Source organism: Anas acuta, chromosome 6 (genome assembly GCF_963932015.1).
Source record: "Anas acuta chromosome 6, bAnaAcu1.1, whole genome shotgun sequence".
Taxonomy (NCBI): Eukaryota; Metazoa; Chordata; class Aves; order Anseriformes; family Anatidae; genus Anas; species Anas acuta.
The window spans coordinates 23,814,923-23,840,619 of NC_088984.1; the positions used below are offsets into that span (position 1 = coordinate 23,814,923).

General features: G+C 40.1%; 1 protein-coding gene across 11 annotated transcripts in view; it reads right to left on the reverse strand.

The window, feature by feature from the left end:
• The window catches only part of TTN (titin), a 243,116-nt gene that overhangs the window by 28,333 nt on the left and 189,086 nt on the right, over positions 1 to 25,697 (reverse strand). For all 11 annotated transcript variants that reach the window (XM_068685816.1, XM_068685811.1, XM_068685812.1 and 8 more), the window contains 18 exons: positions 25,215 to 25,490; positions 24,803 to 25,102; positions 24,413 to 24,715; positions 23,885 to 24,184; positions 23,480 to 23,767; positions 23,091 to 23,387; positions 22,700 to 23,002; positions 22,301 to 22,606; positions 21,215 to 21,502; positions 20,818 to 21,108; positions 20,434 to 20,721; positions 19,679 to 20,269; positions 19,474 to 19,578; positions 18,805 to 19,002; positions 18,424 to 18,720; positions 17,730 to 18,317; positions 17,332 to 17,634; positions 99 to 17,204 (listed from right to left, as the gene is read on the reverse strand). In XM_068685816.1, the coding sequence (XP_068541917.1) occupies positions 99 to 17,204; positions 17,332 to 17,634; positions 17,730 to 18,317; positions 18,424 to 18,720; positions 18,805 to 19,002; positions 19,474 to 19,578; positions 19,679 to 20,269; positions 20,434 to 20,721; positions 20,818 to 21,108; positions 21,215 to 21,502; positions 22,301 to 22,606; positions 22,700 to 23,002; positions 23,091 to 23,387; positions 23,480 to 23,767; positions 23,885 to 24,184; positions 24,413 to 24,715; positions 24,803 to 25,102; positions 25,215 to 25,490 (22,428 nt within the window). The remainder of the gene's footprint in view (positions 1 to 98; positions 17,205 to 17,331; positions 17,635 to 17,729; positions 18,318 to 18,423; positions 18,721 to 18,804; positions 19,003 to 19,473; positions 19,579 to 19,678; positions 20,270 to 20,433; positions 20,722 to 20,817; positions 21,109 to 21,214; positions 21,503 to 22,300; positions 22,607 to 22,699; positions 23,003 to 23,090; positions 23,388 to 23,479; positions 23,768 to 23,884; positions 24,185 to 24,412; positions 24,716 to 24,802; positions 25,103 to 25,214; positions 25,491 to 25,697) is intronic.

The following is a 25,697-nucleotide window of genomic DNA, read 5'->3' on the forward strand; positions in this document are numbered from 1 at the left end:
GTTAATAGATTTAACATGTTTTTATATTATTTTGAAGTAAACATTTTAGAATATGTATTGCTACATAATATTAAATTATTTTTATTAGTGAAACATACCTGTTATTTTAGTTCCCTCCTTGGTCTCACAAGGCATTCCAACACCATACTCATTTTCTCCAGAAACTCGGAAGTAGTAAATGGCACCTTCTTGTAAATCAGTCACTTTATATGACAGACGATGACAATTATTGGTCACAGTGACCCATGCTTTTTTGCTAGCTTCTCGTTTTTCAATAATGTAGTTCTTCACAGGTGCCCCACCATCATTTTCAGGAACATCCCATGATAACACAGCAGATTCTTTAGTTACATCTTTTGCTGCAATATGAGATGGTGGGCCAGGAGTATCAAGAACTTTGACAACTAAAGTCAAGGTAGCAGTATTGAGGATGTTTTGTAATGTCAATGTATATTTTCCAGAATCATTTCTTGTTGCTTTTTCAATAGTAAGAGATGTGCGATTATCTGAAATATCGATGCTTGCTCGTGTACGGAGATCAGTATCTGGTTTATTCCATGTTACATTTGGCACTGGTTTGCCTCTGAAAGGAACTGACATTGTGAATGATTCACCAGCCTTTACAATTAGTGTCTTCCGCATTTCACTATCAATATCAAAAGTAGGTTCCTCCTCTCTTTCTTTTGCCACCTGAGGTTCTGAGATATCACTTGGTTCACTGACACCAATTTTATTGATGGATCTCACCCTAAAGACATACTCAGAGCCTGATGCTAACCCAGTTATTGTGTACTCTGTACCTCTTAAGTTCTGAATAGCAGTTGTCCAGTCAGTTTCATCAATTTTTTTGTATTCAACTGTGTATGCAGTTACCGGAGCACCTCCATCAAATAGTGGTTTTGTCCATCCAATTGTGATACTTGACCTTGTAGAATCCATAATCTTAGGTTTAGATGGGGGAGACGGCAGGAAAATTGGATCTTCTGCCCGAATCAATGGTGTGTTTTGACTCGGAAGACTGAGGCCAGCAGCATTTTCTGCATAAACTCGGAATTCATATTCACATCCTTCACGGAGACCAGATGATTTCACTCTTAAATCATAAACTGGCTTTTTGTTTACACGGATCCATCTTAGGCTAGTTTTCTCACGTCTTTCAATTACATAGCCAGAGATCTCATTGCCTCCATCAGTCTCAGGTCTTGCCCAGCACAAAGTGATTGAATCTTTGCTCACACTGGTTATCTCTAAAGATGTAGGTGGACTGGGAACTGTAAATGGGTCTAGGGCTTTGACAGCAACACTTTCTAGAGGCTCACCAACACCATACTTGTTAACTCCCATCACTCTAAAAATATACTCATTACCCTTCAGCAGTTTTGTCACTTTACAGGATGTTGTTCTAAGCTCTCCTTCACAAAGAGTCCATGCAATTCTACTGGTCTCACGTTTTTCTACAATATAATAATCAATATCTGCACCTCCATTTTCTTGAGGGGGTCCCCATGATAAATGACACTTTTCAGCAGTAAGGCCATTTATTTCTAATGGGCCTGCAGGTGGGCCAGGTCTATCAAGTACTTTGCAATTAATTGCCAAAGATCTTGTTCCTGCAATATTTTGTAATGTTAGTACATACTGTCCTGAATCACCTCGGATACAGTCCTTAACAGTTACTGCAGTAGTGTGGTCTGTTGAGGCTATTTCAACTCTAGCTTTTCCCTCAAGCTCTTTGCCATCCTTTGTCCATGAAATCACTGGAATTGGCCGTCCTGCAAAATCAGCATTGACTTTAAACACTTCTCCAGCTTTCACAACTACAACATCTCTGAATTTGACATCCATCATAATTCTTGGAGCCTCTACATCATCTTTTACAGTCACAGGTCCAGTTGTTTCAGACGGCTGACTGAAAAGTCCAGCCGCATTCTTTGCAATCACACGGAATTCATATCGCTGGTCTTCTGTAAGTCCACCTACATCAAAATATGTTTCTTGCACATTAGTAAAATTACACTTTAGCCAGCGACCGTCTGGCATCTCTCTGCGTTCAATAATATATCCTGTTACTTTAGCTCCACCATCATATTCTGGTTTAGTCCATTTCAGTGAGACACATGTTCTTGTAATATTGGTAACTTCTGGTTGACCAGGAGGATCACATGGATCTCTTGCAGCAACTGGTTCACATGATTTACTGCATTTGCCTATGCCTGCAATGTTTTCAGCATATACACGATATTCATATAGCAGTCCTTCATCAAGACCTGTAACTTTCATTTGTGTGTCCGGTATAAGGCTTTTGTTGACTTTTGCCCAAAGAATGCTGCTTCTTTCTTTACGCTCCAAGTGATACCCTAGTACTCTGCTACCTCCATCATTAACTGGTACCTGCCATGTTACAATCATGGAAGTTTTAGTTGCATGTACCACATGAGGAGTTCCAGGTGGTCCTGGAGGCTTAAATGGATACTCTGCCACAACAGATGGAGAATTAGTGTAAGTGCTTTTCCCATACCGATTTTCTGCACAAATACGGAATTGATATTCAGAACCAGTGGTAAGTCGAGCTACTTTAATTGATGTTCTTGCAACTGCTGCAGATACTACATCCCACGTTGTTGTGGTAGTTTCTCGCTTCTCTACAATGTAATTGCTAATATGGCACCCACCATCATATTCTGGAGGTTTCCAAGACAGAGTTACACTATCAGCACTAACTTCATCAATATGAACATCAATTGGTGGTCCTGGTCTGTCAAGGACAACTACAGTTAATGAAGCTGTTGATGATCCAGCAGTATTTGAAAGATGTAATTCATAATGTCCCAAATCTTCATTTGAAGCTTCCTTAATAAATAGTGAAGTTGAAGTCTTTGATGTCTGAACATTTACCCTGGTTGTCTCTTTTAAGGGATTCCCATCCTTCTTCCAGCTAATGGATGGAAGAGGTCGCCCTCTGAATGGCACTTCAATCTTAAGATCATCTCCAGCTTTCACAGTGTATGTGTTGAAAAGGAGCTCAGCAGATGGCTGGATTTCAATATCTTTTGCAACGACTGGGACACCAAGTTCTCTTGGATCACTTTTTCCTTTTTCATTAATAGCAATCACTCTGAAACTATACTCTTCTCCCAGGCTTAAGCCTGTTATTGTTGCTTCTAATGTTTTCACTTGGGTACATGCACTCCATTTTATACTTCCTTTGGTTTGCATTTCTACTATATAACCAGTAATTTTACTGCCACCGTCACTCTCTGGCTTTTCCCATTTAATTGAAGCAGAGTTGCGAGTCACATCAACAAGAATGACCTTTGCAGGTGGAGAAGGTGGTTCAGAAACCTTAATTGGGTCAGGTGTTTCTGCTGGTAGGCCAACCCCATATTCATTTACAGCTAGAACACGGAAGTAATAACTACATCCTTCTTGCAGTTGAGTAATTTTGAAGGAATTCTTAGTGCAGTTGCTTGTAACTGAGGCATATGCTTTTCTTGTGGACTCTCGCTTTTCAACTACATAGTTGGTAATTTTAGCTCCACCATCAATAAGTGGTGCTTCCCAGGCTAGTGTTACACAATCTTTTTTCACTTCTCTGATCGTCAGATTTATGGGTGCACTGGGCGTATCAAGCACTCTGACATTAACAAAAGCTGATTTTTTGCCACTGCTGTTCTCTAAAGTTAGGTTGTATCTACCACTATCAAATCTATTCACATTGTCAATTACCAGCATTGTGTAGGAACTGGTGACTTCAATCTGAGCTCGATCACTAATTGTTCCTTCTGCTTTCTCCCATTTAACTTCAGGTTCTGGTCTTCCTTTGATGGTGACAAACAGACGTAATGTACCACTGGCACGTACAGTAACTACTTTTCTGAGATCTGCATCAAGTTCAATTTCAGGAGGTTCAATCTTGTCTGCTGCTATAACTGCACCAGGTATAGTAGCAGGTTCTCCTACTCCTTCTGAATTGATAGCACAGATGCGGAAGTTATACTCCTGGTTCTCTTTAAGTTTTGTTACAGTGAACTGTTTTGCTTGTAGTCCTGTTGGTGGAGTGCAGGTAGTCCATTCATCAGCAGCTGCTTCTTTTGCTTCTACTACATATCCCTTAACTGGAGCACCACCATCATAAATGGGCTTACTCCAGGCAAGGGAAACTGATGATCTGGAAGTATCTGTAACCTTTGGATTGCTTGGTGGACCTGGTGGATATAATATATCACAAGCACGATAGAAAATGGATGGCTCACTGGGTTCCCCTATACCTGCAGCATTTTCAGCAGAAACCCTAAATTCATAGAAATGCCCATCACTAAGACCTGTTACTCTGAATCGCAAGTCTGTCAGCCTTTTCTTATTACATTTTGTCCACCGGACACCATCTTTGTCTCGTTTTTCAAGTATATAACCTTCGATTTCAGCACCCCCGTTGTCTTCTGGACGACCCCATGTTACAACCATAGAATCTTTTGTGATTGCTGAAACTTCAGGTGTTGAAGGAGGACCAGGTGGTTTGTATGGATTACGAGCCACAACTGGCTCAGACTCCAAGGGTTCTCCAGTTCCATATTTGTTCACTGCCATTACACGGAAAATGTACTCATTGCCAGCAAGGAGTCTGGTTACTTTGTGGTTAAGAGCCTGCACATCTGTAGCTACTTGTGTCCATGAAAGCCTGCTTGTCTCTCTCTTCTCAATGATATAATGTGAGATACTAGAACCACCATCATGTAAAGGCGGAGACCATGCCAAGTAGCATTTTTCTGCTGTGACACCAGTAACCTTCAAAGGTCCTTCTGGAGGTCCTGGTCTGTCAAGAACTTTTACAGTGATAGGTATAGATTTTGTGCCACCCACATTCCTAAGGTTAAGAGTATAGTGACCTCCATCTACTCTTACACAGTCCTTGACAGTAAGAGTTGTTTTTTGAATGGTAGTTTTAATTTCCATTCTTGCAGTTGCTTCTTCAAGGTCTTTACCATCTTTTGACCACGTAATGTCAGGAATAGGTTTGCCGTGGATATCAGCTTCAAGAGCAAAGGTTTCTCCAGCATGAACAACAATGACATCTTTGTATTTAGGATCCAGTGAAGCCCCCGGTGCTTCAATTTCATCTCTGGCAGTAATGGGCCCTGTACTTTCAGATGGTTCACTCAAGCAACCTGCTGCATTTCTTGCAATTACTCTAAATTCATATCGTTGGTCTTCAACAAGACCACTTACTGTAAATTCCGTTTCTAACACATTTGTAAAGCTAGCTTTCATCCACCGACCATCTGGTAGTTCTTTCTTTTCTACAATATATCCAGTTATTTTGCTTCCACCATCATATTCTGGTTTCTTCCACTTCAGTGTGATATTATTTCTTGTAACAACAATGGCCTCAGGGCGGCCAGGTGGGTCACATGGATCTCGGGCAACAAACAATTCTGATACTTTGCTGACTTTGCCAATGCCAACAATGTTTTCAGCAGAAACTCTGAACTCATATTCAAGACCTTCTTCAAGGCCATCTGTTTTATATTTGGTGTCTGTAATTAGTGACTTGTTCTGTTTTGTCCAAAGAATGCTGTTCTTATCTTTACGTTCAAGATGGTAGCCAAGCACTTTGCTTCCTCCATCATTAACTGGTTCATTCCATTGTACAATCATATGGTCCTTGGAAGCTGCTGTTACAAATGGTGTTCCAGGTGGCCCAGGCACCTTGTAGGGGTATTGCACAACAACTGGCTTAGAGTCCAAAGGAGAGCTCTTTCCATATCTATTTTCAGCAGAAATCCTGAACTGGTATTCAGAACCTGTTTTAAGCTTTGTTGATTTGATAGTTGTTCTTGCAACAGTTGCTGACACAATACTCCATGTGGTAGTGCTTGTGTCACGCTTTTCTACTATATAGTTGCTTATCTGACAGCCACCAGTATAATCAGGTGGATCCCATGATAAAACAACAAAGTCTGCACTAACTTCATCAAAGCGCACAGGTCCTTGTGGTGGGCCAGGCTTCTCCAGTACAATGATGCTCAGGTGCTCTGTTGCAGTTCCTGCTGTATTTGATGCTGTTACTGTATATTTACCGAAGTCCTCTTTGTTGCTTTCCTTAATATGTAAGATAGTTGATGTTGATGTATCCTGAATATTTAACCTGGTTGTCTGTTTCAGTGGCTGCTCATCTTTTGTCCAAGTAATAGTAGGTTTTGGTCTACCTATAAATGGTACTTCTACCTTTAGATCTTCTCCAGCCTGTACGCTATATGTATTAAACATCAACTTGAAACTTGGTGCAATTGTCAAGTCTTCAGCTATCACAGGAACTCCAAGTGCTCGGGGATCACTTTTGCCTTTTTCATTGTAGGCAATCACGTGGAATTGATATTCCTGTCCTGGACTCAGACCAGACACAACTGCGCTGCATGTTTTGGTCTCACTAACAACACTCCATTTTTCTGTTCCTTTAAGGAGCATTTCAACAATGTATCCCAAAATTCTGCTACCTCCATCATGTTCAGGTTTTTCCCATGCGAGTGATGCACTTCTCTGAGTCACATCAGTGAGAATTACTTTTCCAGGAGGCAGAGGTGGCTCTGAGGCTTTCACAGCATCTGCGGTTTCAGCTGGAACACCAATTCCAAATTCATTTTCAGCCATGACTCTGAAGTAATAGATTGCTCCTTCTGTAAGATTTTCAACTTTAAAGCTTGTCTTGCCACACTTAGCACTGACATTTGCAAATGCCTTCCTGGTTGACTCACGCTTGTCTATTACATAGTTCTTCACCTTTGCACCACCATCAATAATGGGTGGTTCCCAAGATAATACAGCAGAATCCTTCTTTATATCTTTTACTACTAAGTTTTGTGGTGGCCCTGGTGTGTCTAAGACTTTTACGATAACAAATGCAGATTTAGAACCACTGCTGTTCTCCAACTTAAGAATGTACTTTCCAGCATCATTTCTATCACAGTTGTCAATTGAGAGTTGTGTGTAGTTTATGCCTTTATCAATTTGAACTTTATCCGTGAATTCACCTTCTTCTCGAGACCACGTGATATCAGGTGTTGGTCGTCCCCTGAATGGTATATGAATCCTTGCAGACCCACCAGCTCTAACCACTATCCCTTTCCTTAGCTCTGAATCAATATCAAGTTCTGGAGCTTCAAGTTTGTCTTCTGGTTTAATAGTACCAGGAACTGATGCAGCCTCTCCTACACCAACCTTATTGAGAGCACACACTCGTAGTTTATACTCCTGATGTTCAACAAGCTTTGTGATTTCAAATCGAGTAGCACGTACACCTGTCTGTGGAGTAACAAGTGACCATTCATCTTCATCTGCTTTACAGATTTCTACAAGGTATCCTTGGATTTCACAACCACCATCATAAATAGGTTTACTCCAACCAAGTGTAACTGAACTTTTGGTGGTATCTACGACATGGGCATTTGTAGGTGGACCAGGCTTGAATATGGGGTCACAAGCTTTAAAGTAAGGGGAAGCTTGGCTTGGCTCACCCACTCCAGCAGCATTTTCAGCTGAAACTCTGAATTCATACTCATGATCCTCTGCTAATCCTGTAACTCTTAATCGCAAATCTGTAATTCGCCGTTTATTGCATTTTATCCATCTGATGCCTGCTCGGTCTCTCTTTTCTACAATGTAACCTATGATTTCACTACCTCCATCACTATCTGGTCGGCTCCAGCAGACAGTCATAGAATCCTTTGTGATGTTGGTAATTTCCAAGGCCTTTGGTGGACCAGGAACTACAAATGGATTTTTCATCATTACTGGCACAGATTCTAATGGCTCACCAACCCCATACTTGTTAACTGCCATAATACGGAAAATATATTCATTTCCTTCCAAGAGTTTTGTTACTTTGAGCATTGTAGGTAAAACCTCTGAAGCAACAACAGTCCATGCTAGGCGACTAGTTTCTCTCTTCTCTACAATGTAATGAGAAATATCACTGCCACCATCATGAAGAGGAGGAGCCCATGCCAACGAACATTTTTCAGCTGTAACTCCTGTCACCTGGACAGGCCCCTCAGGAGGGCCTGGCCTGTCCAGGACTTTTACGTTCACTGGTACTGTCTTTGTTCCTGCAACATTAGAAGCTTCTAAAATATACTGTCCACCATCAACTCTAATAGCATCTTTTACAATTATTAATGCACTGAAATCTGTGTTCTTTATTTCACATCTAGCAGTTTCCTCAAGCTCTTTATCTCCTTTGTACCACTTAATAGTTGGTAGTGGCTTTCCATGAACATCAGCCTCAAGTCTGAATGTATCACCAGCATTTACAACAATTGTGTCTTTGTATTTTGGATCCATTGAAATTCGTGGAAGTTCAACTTCATCCCTTGCTGTTATTGGCCCTGTACTGTCAGAAGGTTTACTTATTGCACCTACAGCATTCCTTGCAATTACTCTAAATTCATACCTTTGGTCTTCAGTAAGCCCTGTTACAGTGAATTGAGTTTCAATGACATTTGTGAAGCTAGCTTTCATCCAGCGACCATCAGGTAAGTCACGTTTCTCTACAATATAACCTATAATTTTACTTCCACCATCATATTCTGGTTTGGTCCACTGTAGAGTAATAGAACTTCTTTTTATTATTATAGCTTCTGGGCGACCTGGAGGATCACATGGGTCACGAGCTACGTAGCACTCAGAAACTTTACTTGTTTTGCCTACACCAACAATATTTTCTGCAGAAACTCTAAATTCATATTCAATTCCTTCTTCAAGGTTAGTTGTCTTGAAACTTGTATCCTGAATAATAGTCTTATTAACTTTAGTCCACAAAATGCTGTTTTTCTCTTTTCTCTCAAGATGGTAGCCCAATACTCTACTGCCACCATCATTTATCGGTTCGTGCCATTGTATGACCATGGAGTCTTTTGTAATCATTGTCACAAATGGTGTGCCAGGAGGTCCTGGTTCTTTGTAGGGGTACTGTGCTACAACTGGTTTAGATTCCAAAGCAAAGCTTTGCCCATACCTGTTCTCAGCAAATATTCTGAACTGATATTCTGAACCAGTTTTTAGTTTAGTCACTTTCAGCGTAGTTCTTGCAACAGTAGCTGAAACTGTTTCCCAAACTGTGGTTGTGGTATCTCTCTTATGAACAACATAGTTGGTGATTTGGCAACCGCCCGTGTACACTGGAGGATTCCATGACAGAGTGATACTTTCTGCACTTATTTCATCAAACTTCACAGGTCCTACTGGAGGGTCAGGTTTGTCTAGAGTTATAATTTCAACAGAGGCAGACTTTTGCCCAACAACATTAGCCACAGTGATTTCATAAGTGCCACTGTCCTCTTTGCTAGTTTCTTTAATATTAAGTATAGTGAGATCAGTTGAATCACTAACATTGACTCTTGTTGTCTGCCTTAATTTCTGGCCATCTTTTAGCCAAGTAACAGTTGGTTTAGGTCGACCTGTAATTGGTACTTCTACTTTCAGATCTTGTCCCACTTGGATACTATAACTGTGAAAAGCAGGTCTTACATCTGGTTCAATCACCAGATCTTTGGCAACTATTGGAACAGCAAGGGCTCTAGGATCACTCTTACCCTTTTCGTTTACAGCCATTACTCTAAAAAGATATTCTTCCCCTTGAGTTAGGTTAGTAATAACTGCTTCAAGTGTTTTCACACGAGCACACTCTGACCACTTCTCACTACCCTTTGCCTGCATTTCAACAATATATTGTATGATTTTGCTGCCACCATCATGTTCAGGTTTTGCCCAGCTTAGTGAAACACTGTTTCTTGTGACATCATCCACTGTTATTTTCCCAGGAGGCTGTGGAACTTCAGCAACTTTAACTGGGTCACTGGTTTCTGCAGGGAGGCCAATTCCATATTCATTCTCAGCAGAGATTCTAAAGAAGTAATAGCAGCCCTCCTGAAGTTGATCTACTTTCCATGAAGTCTTGTGGCAGTTTGTTACAACAGCTGCATATGCCTTTCTTGTCGCTTCACGTTTTTCAATAATGTAATTCTTTATTTTTGCTCCACCATCCAAGAGAGGAGGCTCCCATGAAAGTGTGACAGAGTCTTTAGTGATCTCTCTAATTTTTAAATTAACAGGTGCACTTGGGGTATCCAGTACTCTTACACTGACAAAGGCAGACTTTGTTCCACTGCTGTTTTCTAAAGTCAGAGTATATTTTCCAGTATCAAATCTGTTAACATTGTCTAGAACAAGGGAAGTAAAGCTGCTAGTGGTGTCTATAATAGCTGCTTCTCTGATCTCACCATCCATTTTACCCCATTTTACTTCAGGTGTTGGACGACCTCTGATGGGAACAAACAGTCTTAAGGAACCTCCTGCACGCACATTTACAATCTTCCTTAATTCCATGTCAAGGTCAAGGTCTGGTGCCTCCATCTTCTCTTCCACAATAACAGAACCAGGAACATCTGCATGCTCTCCAACTCCTACTTTATTAACTGCACAGATGCGGAATTTGTATTCGTGTTTTTCCACTAGTTTTTCTACTTCCATATGGGTATTCTTAATTCCAGTTGGAGGAGTACAAATTGCCCATTCACCATCACTTACATCACATTTTTCCACAATGTATCCCTGAATTTCAGAGCCACCATCATAGATAGGTTTGCCCCATGAGAGGAAAACTGATGATCTTGTAACATCCGTGACTTTAGGATTATTGGGTGGTCCTGGCTTGTAAATAGGATCACATGCCTTATAGTAAGTGGAAGGCAGGCTTGGTTCACTAAGACCAGCAGCATTTTCAGCTGAAACTCTGTATTCATAATCATGATTTTCTATCAGTCCAGTCACTCTATATCGCAGTTCACTTATCAGGCGTTTGTTACATCTCGTCCAGCGAATACCTTCTTTATCTCGTTTTTCAAGGATGTAGCCCAGGATTTCACTACCTCCATCTGAAGCTGGCCTTTCCCATACAACTATCATAGAATCCTTGGTAATTGCGGTGACTTCTGGTGCCTTCGGTGGAAGTGGCACTACAAATGGGTTCTTTGCAAGTACTGGTTCAGACTCAAGAGGTTCACCAACACCATATTTATTTACTGCCATAATGCGGAAAACATACTCATTTCCTTCTAAAAGTTTAGTAACTTTGCAGTTAAGGGTCTGCACATTTGAATCAACAACAGTCCAAACCAGGCGACTGGTTTCCCTTTTTTCCACAACATAGTGTGAAATATCACTACCACCATCTTGTAGTGGAGGTTTCCATGACAGCATGCATTTTTCAGCAGTAACACCTGTAATCTCAACAGGTCCCTCTGGTGGTCCAGGTCTATCAAGAACTTTGACATTAACAGGAACTTTCTTTTCACCTGCAACATTCTTTGCCAACAGTATATACTGACCACTGTCAACTCTAATGGCTTCCTTCACACTAAGACTTGTTGCAAAATCGGTACTTTTAATTTCCATACGAGCAGTATTTGTCAGTTCACGATCACCTTTTAGCCACTGAATGGAAGGTATTGGTTTCCCATGTACATCGGCTTCAAGCTTGAATGACTCACCAGCGTGTACTACAATTGTGTCTTTGTATTTTGGATCCATACTTATGTGAGGTGGTTCTACTTCATCTCTTGCTGTAATGGCACCTGAACTCTCAGATGGTTCACTGAAAATACCTGCAGCATTTCGTGCTATAACACGGAACTCATACCTCTGGTTTTCAACCAGACCAGTTACTTCAAAGTGGGTATCAATGACATTTGTGAAACTTGCTTTCATCCAGCGACCATCAGGTAGCTCCTTCTTTTCAACAACATAGCCTGTGATCTTACTTCCACCATCGTATACAGGTTTCTTCCACTGAAGTGTTATTGAGCTTCTTGTGACAATTATAGGTTCTGGGCGACCAGGAGGGTCACATGGGTCATGTGCGGTATAGCATTCAGATGCTCTACTTGCTTTTCCAATGCCCACTATGTTTTCTGCATAAACTCTGAATTCATATTCAAGACCTTCCTCAAGGCCAGTTGTCTTAAATTTGGTATCTGGAATAGGTGTTTTATTCAGTTTAGCCCACAAAATGCTATTTCTTTCTTTGCGCTCCAAGTGATAACCAATGATCTTGCTACCACCATCATTGACTGGTTCATGCCATTGTACCACCATACTGTCCTTTGAAACACTTGTTACAAAAGGTGTTCCAGGTGGACCAGGAACTTTAAATGGGTATTGGGCTACAATCGGCTCTGAAGTAAGATATGTACTCTTCCCATATCTGTTCTCAGCTGTGATTCTGAACTGGTATTCACAACCAGTCTTTAACCGACATGCTTTTATGGTTGTTCTTGCAACAGTAGCTGACACAATCTGCCAAGTGGTGGTGGATGTGTCTCTTTTTTCAACGATATAATTATTGATAGAGCTACCACCATCATACTTGGGTGGCTCCCAGGAGATGGTAATACTATCTGCTGTTACTTCATCTACTTTAACTGGGCCAGTTGGAGGTCCTGGTTTGTCAAGGACAACAATATTTAGGGTCTCAGTTGCTTCACCTGCAGAGTTTGTAAGTTTAACTAAATATGCTCCCACATCTTCTTTGCATGCTTCTTTTATTGTTAACACTGTGATATTTTCTGAACTTTCAGCATTTACTCTGGTAGTCTGCTTCAATGCCACATTATCTTTATGCCAAAACACTGCTGGTTTGGGCCGACCAACAAAAGGAACATCAACCTTTAAGTCCTCTCCTGCTAGAACACTGAAAGTGGTAAATAGTAGTTTGAAAGCTGGTGGAATCACAAGATCTTTTGCAACAACAGGTATACCCAGCTGGCGAGGATCACTGATACCTTTTTCATTCTGAGCTGAAACACGGAAAGTGTATTCTTCACCTTGGATCAATCCTGTGATAGTGGCTTCAGTAACTTTTACAGTAGCACAAGTTGACCACTTTTCACTGCCTTTGCTTTGCATTTCTACAATGTAGCCCAGAATTCTGCTACCGCCATCATGTTCAGGTTTTTCCCAAGATAAGGACACACTATTTCTTGTCACATCCAACAAGGTTATCTTCCCTGGGGGAAGTGGTCTTTCTGATACTTTTACTGATTCTGAAGTTTCAACTGGAAGGCCTATTCCATACTCATTTTCAGCTAGGACTCTGAAGTAGTAGTTGCAGCCTTCTTGTAATGAATCGACTTTCCAGCTAGTCTTGTGGCAATTGGCATTAACAGTTGAATAAGCTTTTCTTGTTGATTCACGCTTTTCAACAATATAGTTTTTAATTTTAGAGCCACCATCTATGAGAGGAGGCTCCCATGTGAGTGTAACAGATGATTTTGTAACTTCTTTTATTTTCAAATCTTGAGGTGCCCCTGGGGTATCAAGAACTCTGACATTCACAAATGCTGACTTACTACCTGAGCTGTTTTCAATTGTCAGCATGTATTTGCCACTATCAAATCTATTTACATTTTCAATAATAAGCAGAGTATAAGAGCTTGTTGATTCAATGCTTGCTCTATCCAAAGATTCCCCCTGTTCTCTTGTCCATTTTACTTCAGGTGCTGGTCTTCCTTTAATTGGGACAAAGAGTCTTAGAGTACAGCAGGCCCTAATAGTTACAACTTTACGTAGTTCTGCATCAAGTTCGATCTCTGGAGGTAGCAGTCTTTCTTCAGCTTTTGGAGTCCCAGGAACAAGAGCAGGTTCTCCAAGACCTTCAGAGTTCATAGCATATATCCGGATCTTATACTCTTGGTTTTCTTTTAGGTCAGTGATGGTAAAAGAAGTGGCCTTTAGACCTACTGGTGGAGTTACAATCTTCCATTCATCTTCCTCTGGCAGTGCAATCTCAACCATGTAACCTGTGATCTCTGAACCACCATCATATATTGGTTTGTTCCATGCTATTGTAATAGAGGACCTGCTGCTATCCAGAACACGAGGATTACCTGGAGGACCAGGCTTAAACACAGTATCACAAGCTTTGTAGAACGGACTGGTTGGGCTTGGCTCACTGACTCCAGCAGCATTTTCAGCCATGACTCTGTATTCATATTCATGGCCTTCTGTTAGTCCCGACACCTTATAACGTAAGTCAGTAACAACCCGTTTGTTACATTTTACCCAGCGAAGACCAGCTCTGTCACGACGTTCCACAATGTAATTAGTTATTGGGCTCCCACCATCAGAATCAGGATGGCCCCAACAGACAACCATAGAATCTTTTGTAATTGCTGTTACTTCAGGTGTTTTAGGTGGATCAGGTGGCACATATGGATTTACTGCAAGAATGGGCTCTGATTCCAGAGGCTCGCCAACTCCATATTTGTTAACAGCCATAACACGGAACACATATTCATTGCCCTTCAACAGCTTAGTAACCTTAAGTTTAGTTAATGGAACTTCTGTGGCTACAGCTGTCCATGCCAATCTACTGGTTTCACGTTTTTCAACCACATAATGGTCAATCTTTGCACCTCCATCATCCAGTGGAGGTAACCATGACAGCACACATTTTTCTGCAGTGACTTCAGACACAGCCAAAGGTCCTTCCGGGGGACCAGGTCTATCAAGAACCTTAACATTGAAGATATGTTTGGCAAAGCCACCAGGATTTGTTGCAGTAAGTGTATAGGCACCGCCATCTCTTCTTGAAGAATCTTTATTGATAAGAACAGTAGAGAAATCTGCTATTTTTATTTCTAATTTTGCTGTGTCTTCAAGCTCTTTTTCTCCTTTTGTCCATGTCATTGATGGTGGAGGGCGACCTGAAACATCAGCCTCAAGTCGGAAAACTTCACCTGCTTTCAGCACTAAGGTGTCTTTGTATTTAGCATCCACCCTTATCTTTGGTGCTTCAATGTCATCTCTACAAGTTATTGCATCTGATGGCTCAGAGGGCTGACTGACAGCCCCACCAGCATTCCTAGCAATCACACGGAATTCATAGGCAGCATCTTCTGTCAGACCACTTACAGTGAATTCAGTTTCTAGTATATTGCTGAAATTAGCCTTCAGCCAACGGCCGTTAGGAAGGTCTCGTTTTTCAACAGTGTAGCCAGTTATCTTAAAACCACCATTATATTCTGGTTTAGTCCACTTCAATGTCACTGCATGTCTGGTAATGTTCAGAGGTATTGGCTTACCAGGTGGATCTATTGGGTCTAGAGCAAATACAGGCTCAGATGGCTTGCTTGGCTTACTCTTGCCAGCCAGATTTTCTGCTATAACACGGAATTCATATGCAATGCCATCAGTAAGTCCAGTTGATTTAAAGATATTGCCTGATACCAGCATTTTACTTACAGTCTGCCAAAGAATGCTATTTCGTTCTTTTCTTTCAACATGATAGCCCAAAATGGGGCTTCCACCATCAGTAACTGGCTCATTCCAACTAATGGTCATGGTTTCTTTGGTGACTGCAATCACCTGAGGAGTACCAGGAGGCCCAGGTACCTTAAATGGATAGTTTGCAACAATAGATTCTGAAGTAATGGCTGGACCAATTCCATATCTATTTTGAGCTTTAACTCGGAACTGATACTCTACTCCAGTACTAAGACGAGTAGCTTTAAATATAGTACGTATTACTGTAGTTGCCAATTCAGTCCATGTGGTACTGTCAGTTTGACGCATCTCCACAACATAATTACTTATTGGTACACCTCCATCATTCAAAGGAGGCTGCCATGAAAATGTAACAAAGTCAGATGAAATTTCATCAAATTTGATTGGTCCAGTAGGAGGTCCAGGTATGTCATGAACTTGAACTGTAATAACTTCACTAACTTCTCCAACAATATTTTTAGCTGTCAGTGGATATTGACCACTATCACTTCGTGTACATTCATTAATGGTTAGTATGGTTGCAGTTGCAGTATTTTCATAATTTACTCTTTGTGTTTGCTTAAGTATCTGGTCTTCTTTCTTCCAAGTCACAGTTGGCCTTGGACGACCAAGCACAGGGATTTCAATCTTGATATTGTCACCAGCTTTGGCAATGACTGTTTTCTGGTAGATACCACGGAGGTCAAACTCTGGAAGCATCATTTGCTCCTTGATAATAACTGGTCTGCTTTCTCTTGGGGCACTTCTTCCAGCACTGTTAACTGCCATAACCTGGAAAGTATACTCTTCATTTTCAGTTAGATTCTTCACTACACAGTCCAGTGTTTTTACAGTTGTGATATGTGCCCATTGGTTGGTTCCTTTTCTTTGTGCTTCAATTACATACCCAGTGATCTTACTACCACCATCATGTTCTGGTTTTGGCCAAGCCAGGCTAACTGAGTTTCGTGTCACATCCATAATATTAAGGCTCTCAGGTGGGGATGGTGCCTCAGAAGCTCTTACTGGTTCTGCAGTTTCAGCTGGTTCACCAATACCAAACTCATTTTCAGCCAGCACTCTGAAATAGTATTCACATCCCTCCGCCAAATTAGGAATCCTGAAAGAACACTTCTGGCAGTTGGTTGTGACTGTTGAATATGCTTTCCGAGTTGATTCACGTTTCTCAACAATATAGTTGGTTATACGTGAACCGCCATCTATCAGAGGCATATCCCATTGGAGGGTGATGCTGTCCTTTGTTATTTCTCTAGGCTTAAGGTTTATTGGTGGACCTGGTGTATCCAAGACTTTTACATTTACAAAGCCAGTCTTCTTACCAGCAGCATTTTCAAGAGTCATTACGTATTTTCCTGCATCGTATCTGGTGCACTCAGTGACAATCAAGAGTGTAAAAGAGTCTGTATTTTCAATACTGGCACGTCCTTTGAGTGAAACATCATCTTTTGTCCACGTAACTTCTGGAGTTGGACGTCCTCTAATTGGCACAAAAATCCGAATAGTTAACCCAGCTCTAACAACAAGTGTTCTTCTTAGCTCAGCATCTAATTCAAAGTCAGGAATCTCTTCCCGGTCTTTAATTTCCACACTCGGAATTACTGCTGGTTCTCCAACACCTACAGCATTCATGGCAGAGATTCTGAAATTGTATTTGGCTCCTGGCTGCAGATGAGCAACAACAAACTGCGTGATTCTTAAAGCAGTGCCTGTTGTATCTTTTACCCATTCTTCTTCTCCTTCCTTTTGATGCTCCACTATATAGCCAATGATGTCAAGACCACCATCATAATGAGGCTTGCCCCAGGCTAAAGATGCACTTGTCTTTGTAGTGTCAGTCACTCTTGGATTTGCAGGTGGACCTGGTGGGTCTGAAAAGTGAGCAAAAGATAAAGTACCACATTATACAACATCATTACATTACAGAGGAAGTCACTCTTACACTGTCTGAACTTATCCCCCACCCACCATTTGAAAAACAAAAGGCATGATACTAACATGCAACATCCTTGCATATGACTGAGTTTGAAGCATCACTTGGTGGTCCAACTCCTGCTCTATTTTCTGCACTGACACGGAATTCATATTCATTTCCTTCCAGGAGACCAGTTACTTTGCACCTGAGATCTGAAACTGGTTTCTTTGTTGCTCTGACCCATCTTAAACCTTTCTTCTCTCTCCTCTCCACATAGTAACCTGTGATTTCACTTCCACCATCATCTACTGGCCTTTTCCAGGTAACTGTCACAGTATTTTTAGTCACATTTGTTACTTCTGGTTTTCCAGGAGGACCTGGGGGACCTGGTAAGAAAGAAAAAAGTACAAAGTTTAAACAAAAATCAAGTCTTCAGAGATTAATAAAAGCACACTTGAACCTTTTAGCTTGTTCTACTTACCAAATCTGTCCACCATCTTGACTGGTTCTGATTGTACTGGTTCACCCTTGCCATATTGATTTACTGCTGATACACGGAAAACATATTCATTTCCTTGAATGAGCTTGCTAACAACATGCCTACAACTCTCAATATTTTCAGCAACTAATGTCCAGAGCAGTCGACTAGTCTCTCTCTTTTCAAGAACATATGATTTGATTGGTGATCCACCATCTTCTGCAGGAGGTGACCATGTAAGAGTGGCTTTTTCTGCTGAAACATTGCTGATCTCAATAGGTCCTGGAGGTCCTGGAACATCTAAAACTTTCACATGTACACTCTCCTGCTTAGTGCCAAAAGGATTGGTTGCAGTGATCATGTATTCTCCAGAATCCTTTCTAGTTGCATATTTGATGCTTAGAGTAGAGGAAGTTGGTGTGGTTTCAATGTGCACAAGCTCTGAAGGTCTAAAATCTTTTCCAGCTTTTGACCACGCTGAAGTTGGAGGTGGTTTGCCACGGATACTAATAGCAGACACTGTAATTGTGTCTCCTGCTTTCACTGTTAAACCTTCCTTCAAAGTAGGATCAATAACAATTGTTGGTGCCTCTGTAAAACAGAACAAAACCAAACCAGGTTGTCATAACAAAAAGAAAGTAAAAAAAAAAAGTTTTTAATGAGTTAAATAAAATTTATTTTGATATCTTCTACATACCGTACTCATCCTTGCATATTATGGTTCCTGTGGATTCAGATGGTGGACTGATAGCTCCAGCAGTGTTCTTAGCTCTAATTCTGAACTCATACTTGGAGCCTTCAGTAAGGTCAGTTACAGTAAATGCGCAGTCTGGAACATTCACATGATTAGCTTTCGTCCAAGTTTTTGAGGGCAAATCACGCTTTTCAACTATATAGCCAGTTAACTTATGTCCACCATCATATTTTGGTTCTGTCCAAATGAGTGTTACTGAGTTCCTAGTTACATTGATAACTTCAGGTTTCCCAGGAGGATCTAAAAGAAAAAACAATAAACCATGGTCAAACAAGAGTGATTTCAACTTTCAGAATTTTTATTTTTATTCTTCTCATGACTTACCAATAGGATCAAGTGCAACAATTGGTTCAGATGGCAGACTTGGTTTACCTACTCCAGCCATATTGATTGCCATTACTCTGAATTCATATTCCAGTCCTTCAGTTAATCCTGTCACTCTAAAATCTTTCATTCTTATTGGAGTTTTATTGGCTCTCTTCCACAGAAGACTATTTCTTTCTTTGACTTCAATGTGATAACCTAAAAGATAAATGATGAGGTGAAAATGATGAATTTTCTATAAATCTTCATTTAACCTAGCTTTGCAAAATATTGTAATGTATGTATGGCATGCCAAATAAGAATTGTGCAGGAACAACATTGAAAAACAGATTAAGAAATGGATATGAACATACATTGAATATGTATGTAATTGCAAGAATGAGATGCTTGCAAATGCAAATTTCTGATTTTACAGCCTTGAGTGATGTAACATGTAGTTGAGTTTGTTATTTGTTCTTCAGATGTTTTGTCTCTCTGCCAAAATACTGTTTCTGTTAGTCTCCCTGATTTTTAAGGTAAGCCTTTGAAGGTTTCATCATCAAGAAAAAGTAGGAAGAAGAACAGTGAAATCACACACTCACTCAAAATAATAAACACCTTATCTTACCCTTTGGCAAAGAGAAAGAAGTATGAAGAACTGGAATATTAAGGAGACTTTTGGGGATATACCTGTGATTGGTGAGCCTCCAGTTCTTCTGGGATCAGTCCAAGTTAAAGCTACAGAGTCATGCCGAACGTCAACAATGTTGGGAGGTGGAGGAGCATCTGGCACATCTAAACAGTATAAAAAATGCAGAAGCATTAAAAATATGTATCATCTGTAAAGCTTTTTTTTTTTTTTTTTTTTTTTAAAAAAATTATAATGTATACTTACCAAATGGATGTTTTGCAATGACAGGGTCAGATTTAAGACCTTCACCTACTCCATATTTATTTTCAGCCCTGATCCTGAATGTATATTCATTCCCTTCATGAAGTCTTGTAACCCTAAATGTAGTTTTCTGGACTGCAGAGGCACAAGTCACCCACTTATTGTTTACATTATCTCTCTTCTCTAGGACATAGTTAGTGATTTCTGAACCACCATCATCTTTTGGAGGACCCCACTTTAAGGTTATGGCATCAGCTGTGACTTCTTCAAATTTTACTGGACCTGTTGGTATGCCAGGTTTTCCAACAACTTTCACAGAAATAGTGCCTTCCTTGCTGCCAATGACATTCTTCAGAGTGATTGTGTATTTTCCAGCATCAGCTTTCTGGCAGTCACGTACTACAAGGGTGGTGTTAACTGCTGTAGATTCAAATGCAACTCTTCCACTCTCGGTAAGGGCCTGGTCTTCATCTTTCTTCCAAGTTACAGTTGGGACAGGCTTGCCTTTAATTGGGATTTTAAGACGGAAATTGCTACCCTCTTTAGCTACATAGCACAAATCAGGTAGATCTCTTAAATCAAGATCAGGTGCCACTGTAAAAAATCAAGGGACCAATTATTCAACTATGCATAAACTCTGATAAAATTCAGATGTTCTTTTAAAGGCATCTGATTTGTACACATGCATAGCAATGATGTTAAGCATGAAATAAATGTGGTTTGGATAAAATAATTAATTATCTGAAGTTGTTTCTTACCAACATCATCTCTTGCCACAATTGTGAGCTCTGTTGGAGTTCCATATCCAGCATCATTTTGGGCTCTGACTCTGAAAGTATATTCTTGTCCTTCTTTTAGATCTCTCATTGAAAAATGGAGGTTCTTTGCTCGCATGACTTCTTGCCATTTATCTTCACCAATGAGAACCTCCACAACATACGCAAAAATACGGCTTCCACCATCACTGATAGGTTTTTTCCATACTAAATTGCAGGATGATTTTGTTACAGCGGAAGCCTTTAGATCCACAACTGGCCCAGGTGTTTCTAGAAGAGGAAGAAAAGCATAATAAGTGTCCTTTCAAACTAAAAATAAAAATGATTTGAATACCAAAATAGGATAAATGGATTCATTTTTCTTACCAGAGGCTTTAACAGCATCGCGAGTTTCACAGGGGTCACCGATACCATATTCATTTTCAGCAAAAACCCTGAAGAAGTAGGATTTGCCTTCTTCTAAGTTAGTTATCCTGCAGCTTGTCTTTGGACATTCTGTTGTTACTGTGGACCATGATTTTCTCTCTGCATCACGTTTTTCAACGACATAATTTGTGATTGGACTGCCACCATCTATTAGTGGAGGTTCCCATGTAATGTAGGCAGAATCCTTAGATGCTTCTTTTACAATAAGGTTAACAGGAGGGCCTGGTGTATCTGGAAGAACACAATCCCCCACCACAATTTGATTTAGTAAACAAAAATACAAAAAAAAAAATCAGTTAAAAAATGAACAAATATACTGGGGAAAACTGGCACTTACCAAGTACTTTTACAACAATGGTGTATGCCTTTTTGCCACAACTGTTCTCCAGACTGAGAACGTATTTTCCAGCATCATATTTATTTACATTTTCACAACGTAGGAAGGTATCAAAGTCAGTTGACTTGATGTCTAATCCTTGTCTATCTCTTAGGTTAGCACCCACTTTAGACCATGTAATCTTGGGAGGTGGACGTCCTCTTACTGGCACGTAAAGCCTCATTGTGACTCCAGCACGCAACACAAGGACTTTCCTTAATTCTGCGTCAAGTTCTCCTTCAGGAGGAACTGTGTTTAACAAAAAATATGTGATTAAAACATTATCTTTAAGACTATCACTAAAGATTCTGTGACTTGTACCTTTTTACAGGCATTTCACTAGATTAATTAGCTTGTTCTTATGTCATGATGATATCAATGAGTTAGTTTTCTGACTCCCATTTCAAGCTCATTTATAAATCTGTTTTTTTTTTTCTTTCCCCCAATTATTTCACTTGCTTTTCTTCTGTCTTTTTCACCATTTACATCACTTATCATATGAAAAGGACTCCCATTTCTTCTATAATTCAAAGGATTTTCAAAAACTGCACTGCTTTACTTGAACTGAGGCAATTCTCTGAAGCTTTTCTACAGATAGCAAAGTGTATACAGAAGCCAGCATTAAGGAATATGTGTCATACAATTAAATTGTATGTCAGTGGATTTTTTGGATTATAATCTGGCTTCAAACTATTTAGAAGACACGAAGAAGACTAAAGTTTTCAGACAGAAGAGAGGCATGAAAAGTCCAATTTTAGGATCAGATAGAAAAAAAAAATAATACAACAGGAGGTGGAAGAGTATCTGGGATACAAATTAAAAATGCAGACACTGGGAAGATTCTTCTCATTTCCTAACTGCCCCATTCTCTTCCAAATTAGCCATTTTTAAACTACATTTATTTGAGAAAGGACACATTCCAAATTAATCTCTCTTTTTTTTTGTTTGTTTGTTATTGTTGTTGATCTACGACAAACCCTTCATTTAGAAGCCATCCCATGAATTAAAACAAAAGTTAATGTCACAATATGTTTTCAGTGAACATACTCAAAATATCTTTGGCAGTATGTGTATCAGGTACATCACTTGGATCACTGTATCCAATCTTATTGACAGCATAAACGCGGAACTGGTACTCTGTATCTTCTATCAGCCCCGTTACGACAAATCGTGTAGCCTGTAAATTCTTAGGTAGATTGCATCTGACCCAATTGTCTGTGTCAACTCTTTTTGCTTCTACTAGATAACCAATAATAGGGCTTCCACCATCATATGCTGGTTTGCTCCATGACAGGCTTATTGAATTACGAGTACTATCAACCACCTTCGGGAAGGCAGGTGGGCCAGGAGGATCTGAGAATTAAAAGAGCAGAAAGTTAATCATACTGAATGTTGTACAAAAGTATTTGGAAATACCATAGAAAATGTCTGAGACTTTTAGCTTACATTGAGGATCACGAGCATACACGGCTTTGGATGGTGCACTAGGCTTGCCAGGTCCGGCCTTATTCAATGCTATCACCCGGAATTCATACTCTGTTCCTTCTTGGAGTCCTGTAGCCTTAACAGTTCTTTCAATGACAGGCTTTCTGTTTACCTTAGTCCAGTTAAGGGCTTTAGTTTCACGCTTCTCAAGTATATAACCAGTTATTGGGGATCCACCATCACTAGCTGGTGGCTTCCAGCTAACAGTCATAAAGTCTTTCGTTACATTACTGATAATTGGTGGATCACAAGGTCCAGGTACATCTGTGAAGATTTATTTGAAAGTTATTTTCATATCTGTAAGTGTACATAAAAAAGAGTGACTCACAAAACTATCCTACAAAACACTTACCATACGGATTCTTAGCAACTGCTGGTTCAGTCAAGATAGGGTCTCCAACACCATATTTGTTTTCAGCACATATGCGGAACTGGTACTCATGTCCTTCTATTAATTTCTCCACTGTGCAACTTGTAATGGGTACATTGGCACTGACTTGGGCCCAGTTTGGTCTGCTTGTTTCACGTTTGTCAACAATGTAGTTAGTAATTTCTGAACCTCCATCTTCTAGGGGAGGCTCCCAAGAAAGCATTGCACGATCTGCATACATATGCTTGATTTTTACAGAGGCTGGAGGACCAGGCTTATCTGGAAGAATTAACATCCCATTATTACAGCTATAGTTCTTGTTATATCATTTAACCATAAATGTATTTATTAACAGACAGTCTTTAGCTTACCGAGTACTTTAAGCTTAATGGTTGCTGACTTTGATCCGCTTGCATTTTCAGCAGTAATAGTATAATCTCCTGTCTGCTTCCTGTTAACACTGAACAGTTCAACAGTAGCAAGATTTCTTTTAGTGGTGATCTTAACACCTTCTGATGGCTTTAAAACTTCTCCTTCTTTCTTCCAGGTGATGCTTGGCATAGGCTTTCCATATACATTTGCCTCCAGACGCACATTAGTTCCAGCTTTTACTGTAAGCTGTGATTGCATAGATAGATCCAACTCTATTCTGGGAGGAACTGAAGGGAAAAAGCAAAAGAGTAAATCAATCTAGTACAAGGTAAACACCTCATTCTTCACATGAATTCAGCATGGAGAGACTCATCAGAGTTTTTAAATTCTTCTGCATTTCTTACCATTTTCTGGATGAATGGTCACTGGATCAGAAGGTTCTGAAGGTCTGCTAATATTAACTGCTGTCTTAGCAATTGCTCTGAATTGATATTGAGCATTTTCTTCCAAATCAGTAGCAGTGTACTCTTCTAGGGGTATTTGATGTGGAGTTGTATTGCACCGGACCCACTTATCACCAGGTAATTTGCAAGCTTCAACAAAGTAGCCAATAAGCTTGCTACCACCATCATGCTTTGGTCTTGTCCATACCAGTGACACAGTACTCTTAGTGACATCAATAACTTCAGGTTTTCCAGGGGGATCTAAGGCAAGTAAGATCATGTTATAGTCTGTTTTGCCAAAAGGGTTAACATATTAAAAAGTGGCTTTAATTGTGGTGAATCCTGTTTACAGTACAACCACACAGTGCACTTACAGCAAACGTGAAAACATAAATGTAAATGCAAACTGAAGATTATAGAGTTGCAGATATACTGAAAATAACCATAAAAACAACAACCTGCTGCAAATCATTGATACATTTGGCTTACCGACTGGTGCTCTTGCTGTGACAAACTCAGTTGGTTTACTAGGTTTACTTGCTCCAGCTCTGTTCAGCGCATAAATTCTGAAAGTATACTCAAGACCTTCAATGAGCCCCACACAAGGGTACTCCGTGGAGCGAACAGCTGTGTCATTAGCTTTCACCCACAGTAAACTGTTCCTTTCTTTTCGCTCAATGAGATAACCAGTGATTGGACTGCCTCCATCACTATCTGGTCTATCCCAGGCAACAAAAATGCAGTCCTTATTAACCTTGGTAACACGTGCATTCTTTGGTTCACTGGGAACATCTATAAAGAAATACAAAATTGGATATCAATCACATGTCTTATTAGGAGGACTAAAAAGAGAAATGCTGCTACTAAAAGCTGACATACCAAATGGGAACCTTGCAATCATCTTGCCAGAATTAAGTGGCTCAGAAATCCCAAAACGATTTTCAGCACGAACACGAAACATGTACTCTTCTCCAGGAATCAGTTTTCCAATTCTACAGGTTGTCTTTGTGACCGAAGCTAAAGCTGTTACCCAATCTCCTCGGCTTACATCACATTTTTCAACGATGTAGTTTGTAATGTTACTGCCACCATCTTCAAGAGGTATATGCCATGCAAGAGTGCAAGCATCAGCATCTATTTCAGAAATGTCAAATGGGGGCTGTGGTGGACCTGGCTTATCTACACAAAGAAATACATTAAGAAAAAGGTATAAGGGAAAATGGCAACCATTGGAATACACTAAAACTAGTTTTGTATAAATCTGGATTTAAAATAATTAAATGAAACATACCCATGACTATCACTCTGATTTTCTGACTATCACTACCAGAGCTATTTTCTGCAGTAAGAGTGTAAAAATCAGAATCTTTTCTAGTCACATCCTTAATGATAAGAACAGAAGACTTTTCTGCTTTATGGACAGCAAGGCGACTGGATGGAATTACATCTTGATCTCCTTTCAGCCATTTGCAGACTGGCTGAGGCTTCCCATAAACATGTGCTTCAATTCTCAGTTTCTTCCCAGCTTTAATGTGAACATGATCAGGCATCAGGATCTTAGGTGGGACTGTAGAAAAATACACAGAGACATATAAATTCAACTTCTTTGACATATTAATTCACTTTTTCTTATGTTTTCACGTGAAAGTTCTCTTCCTGTTCCTTAAGTGGAATCACCAGTAAGAATGTCTTGGTAATTTTTAATTTAGGTTCCACTTATGAACAACTAGAGATTCTGCAGTGTGCAATATCCACTCCAGTCTTACTTTCACAT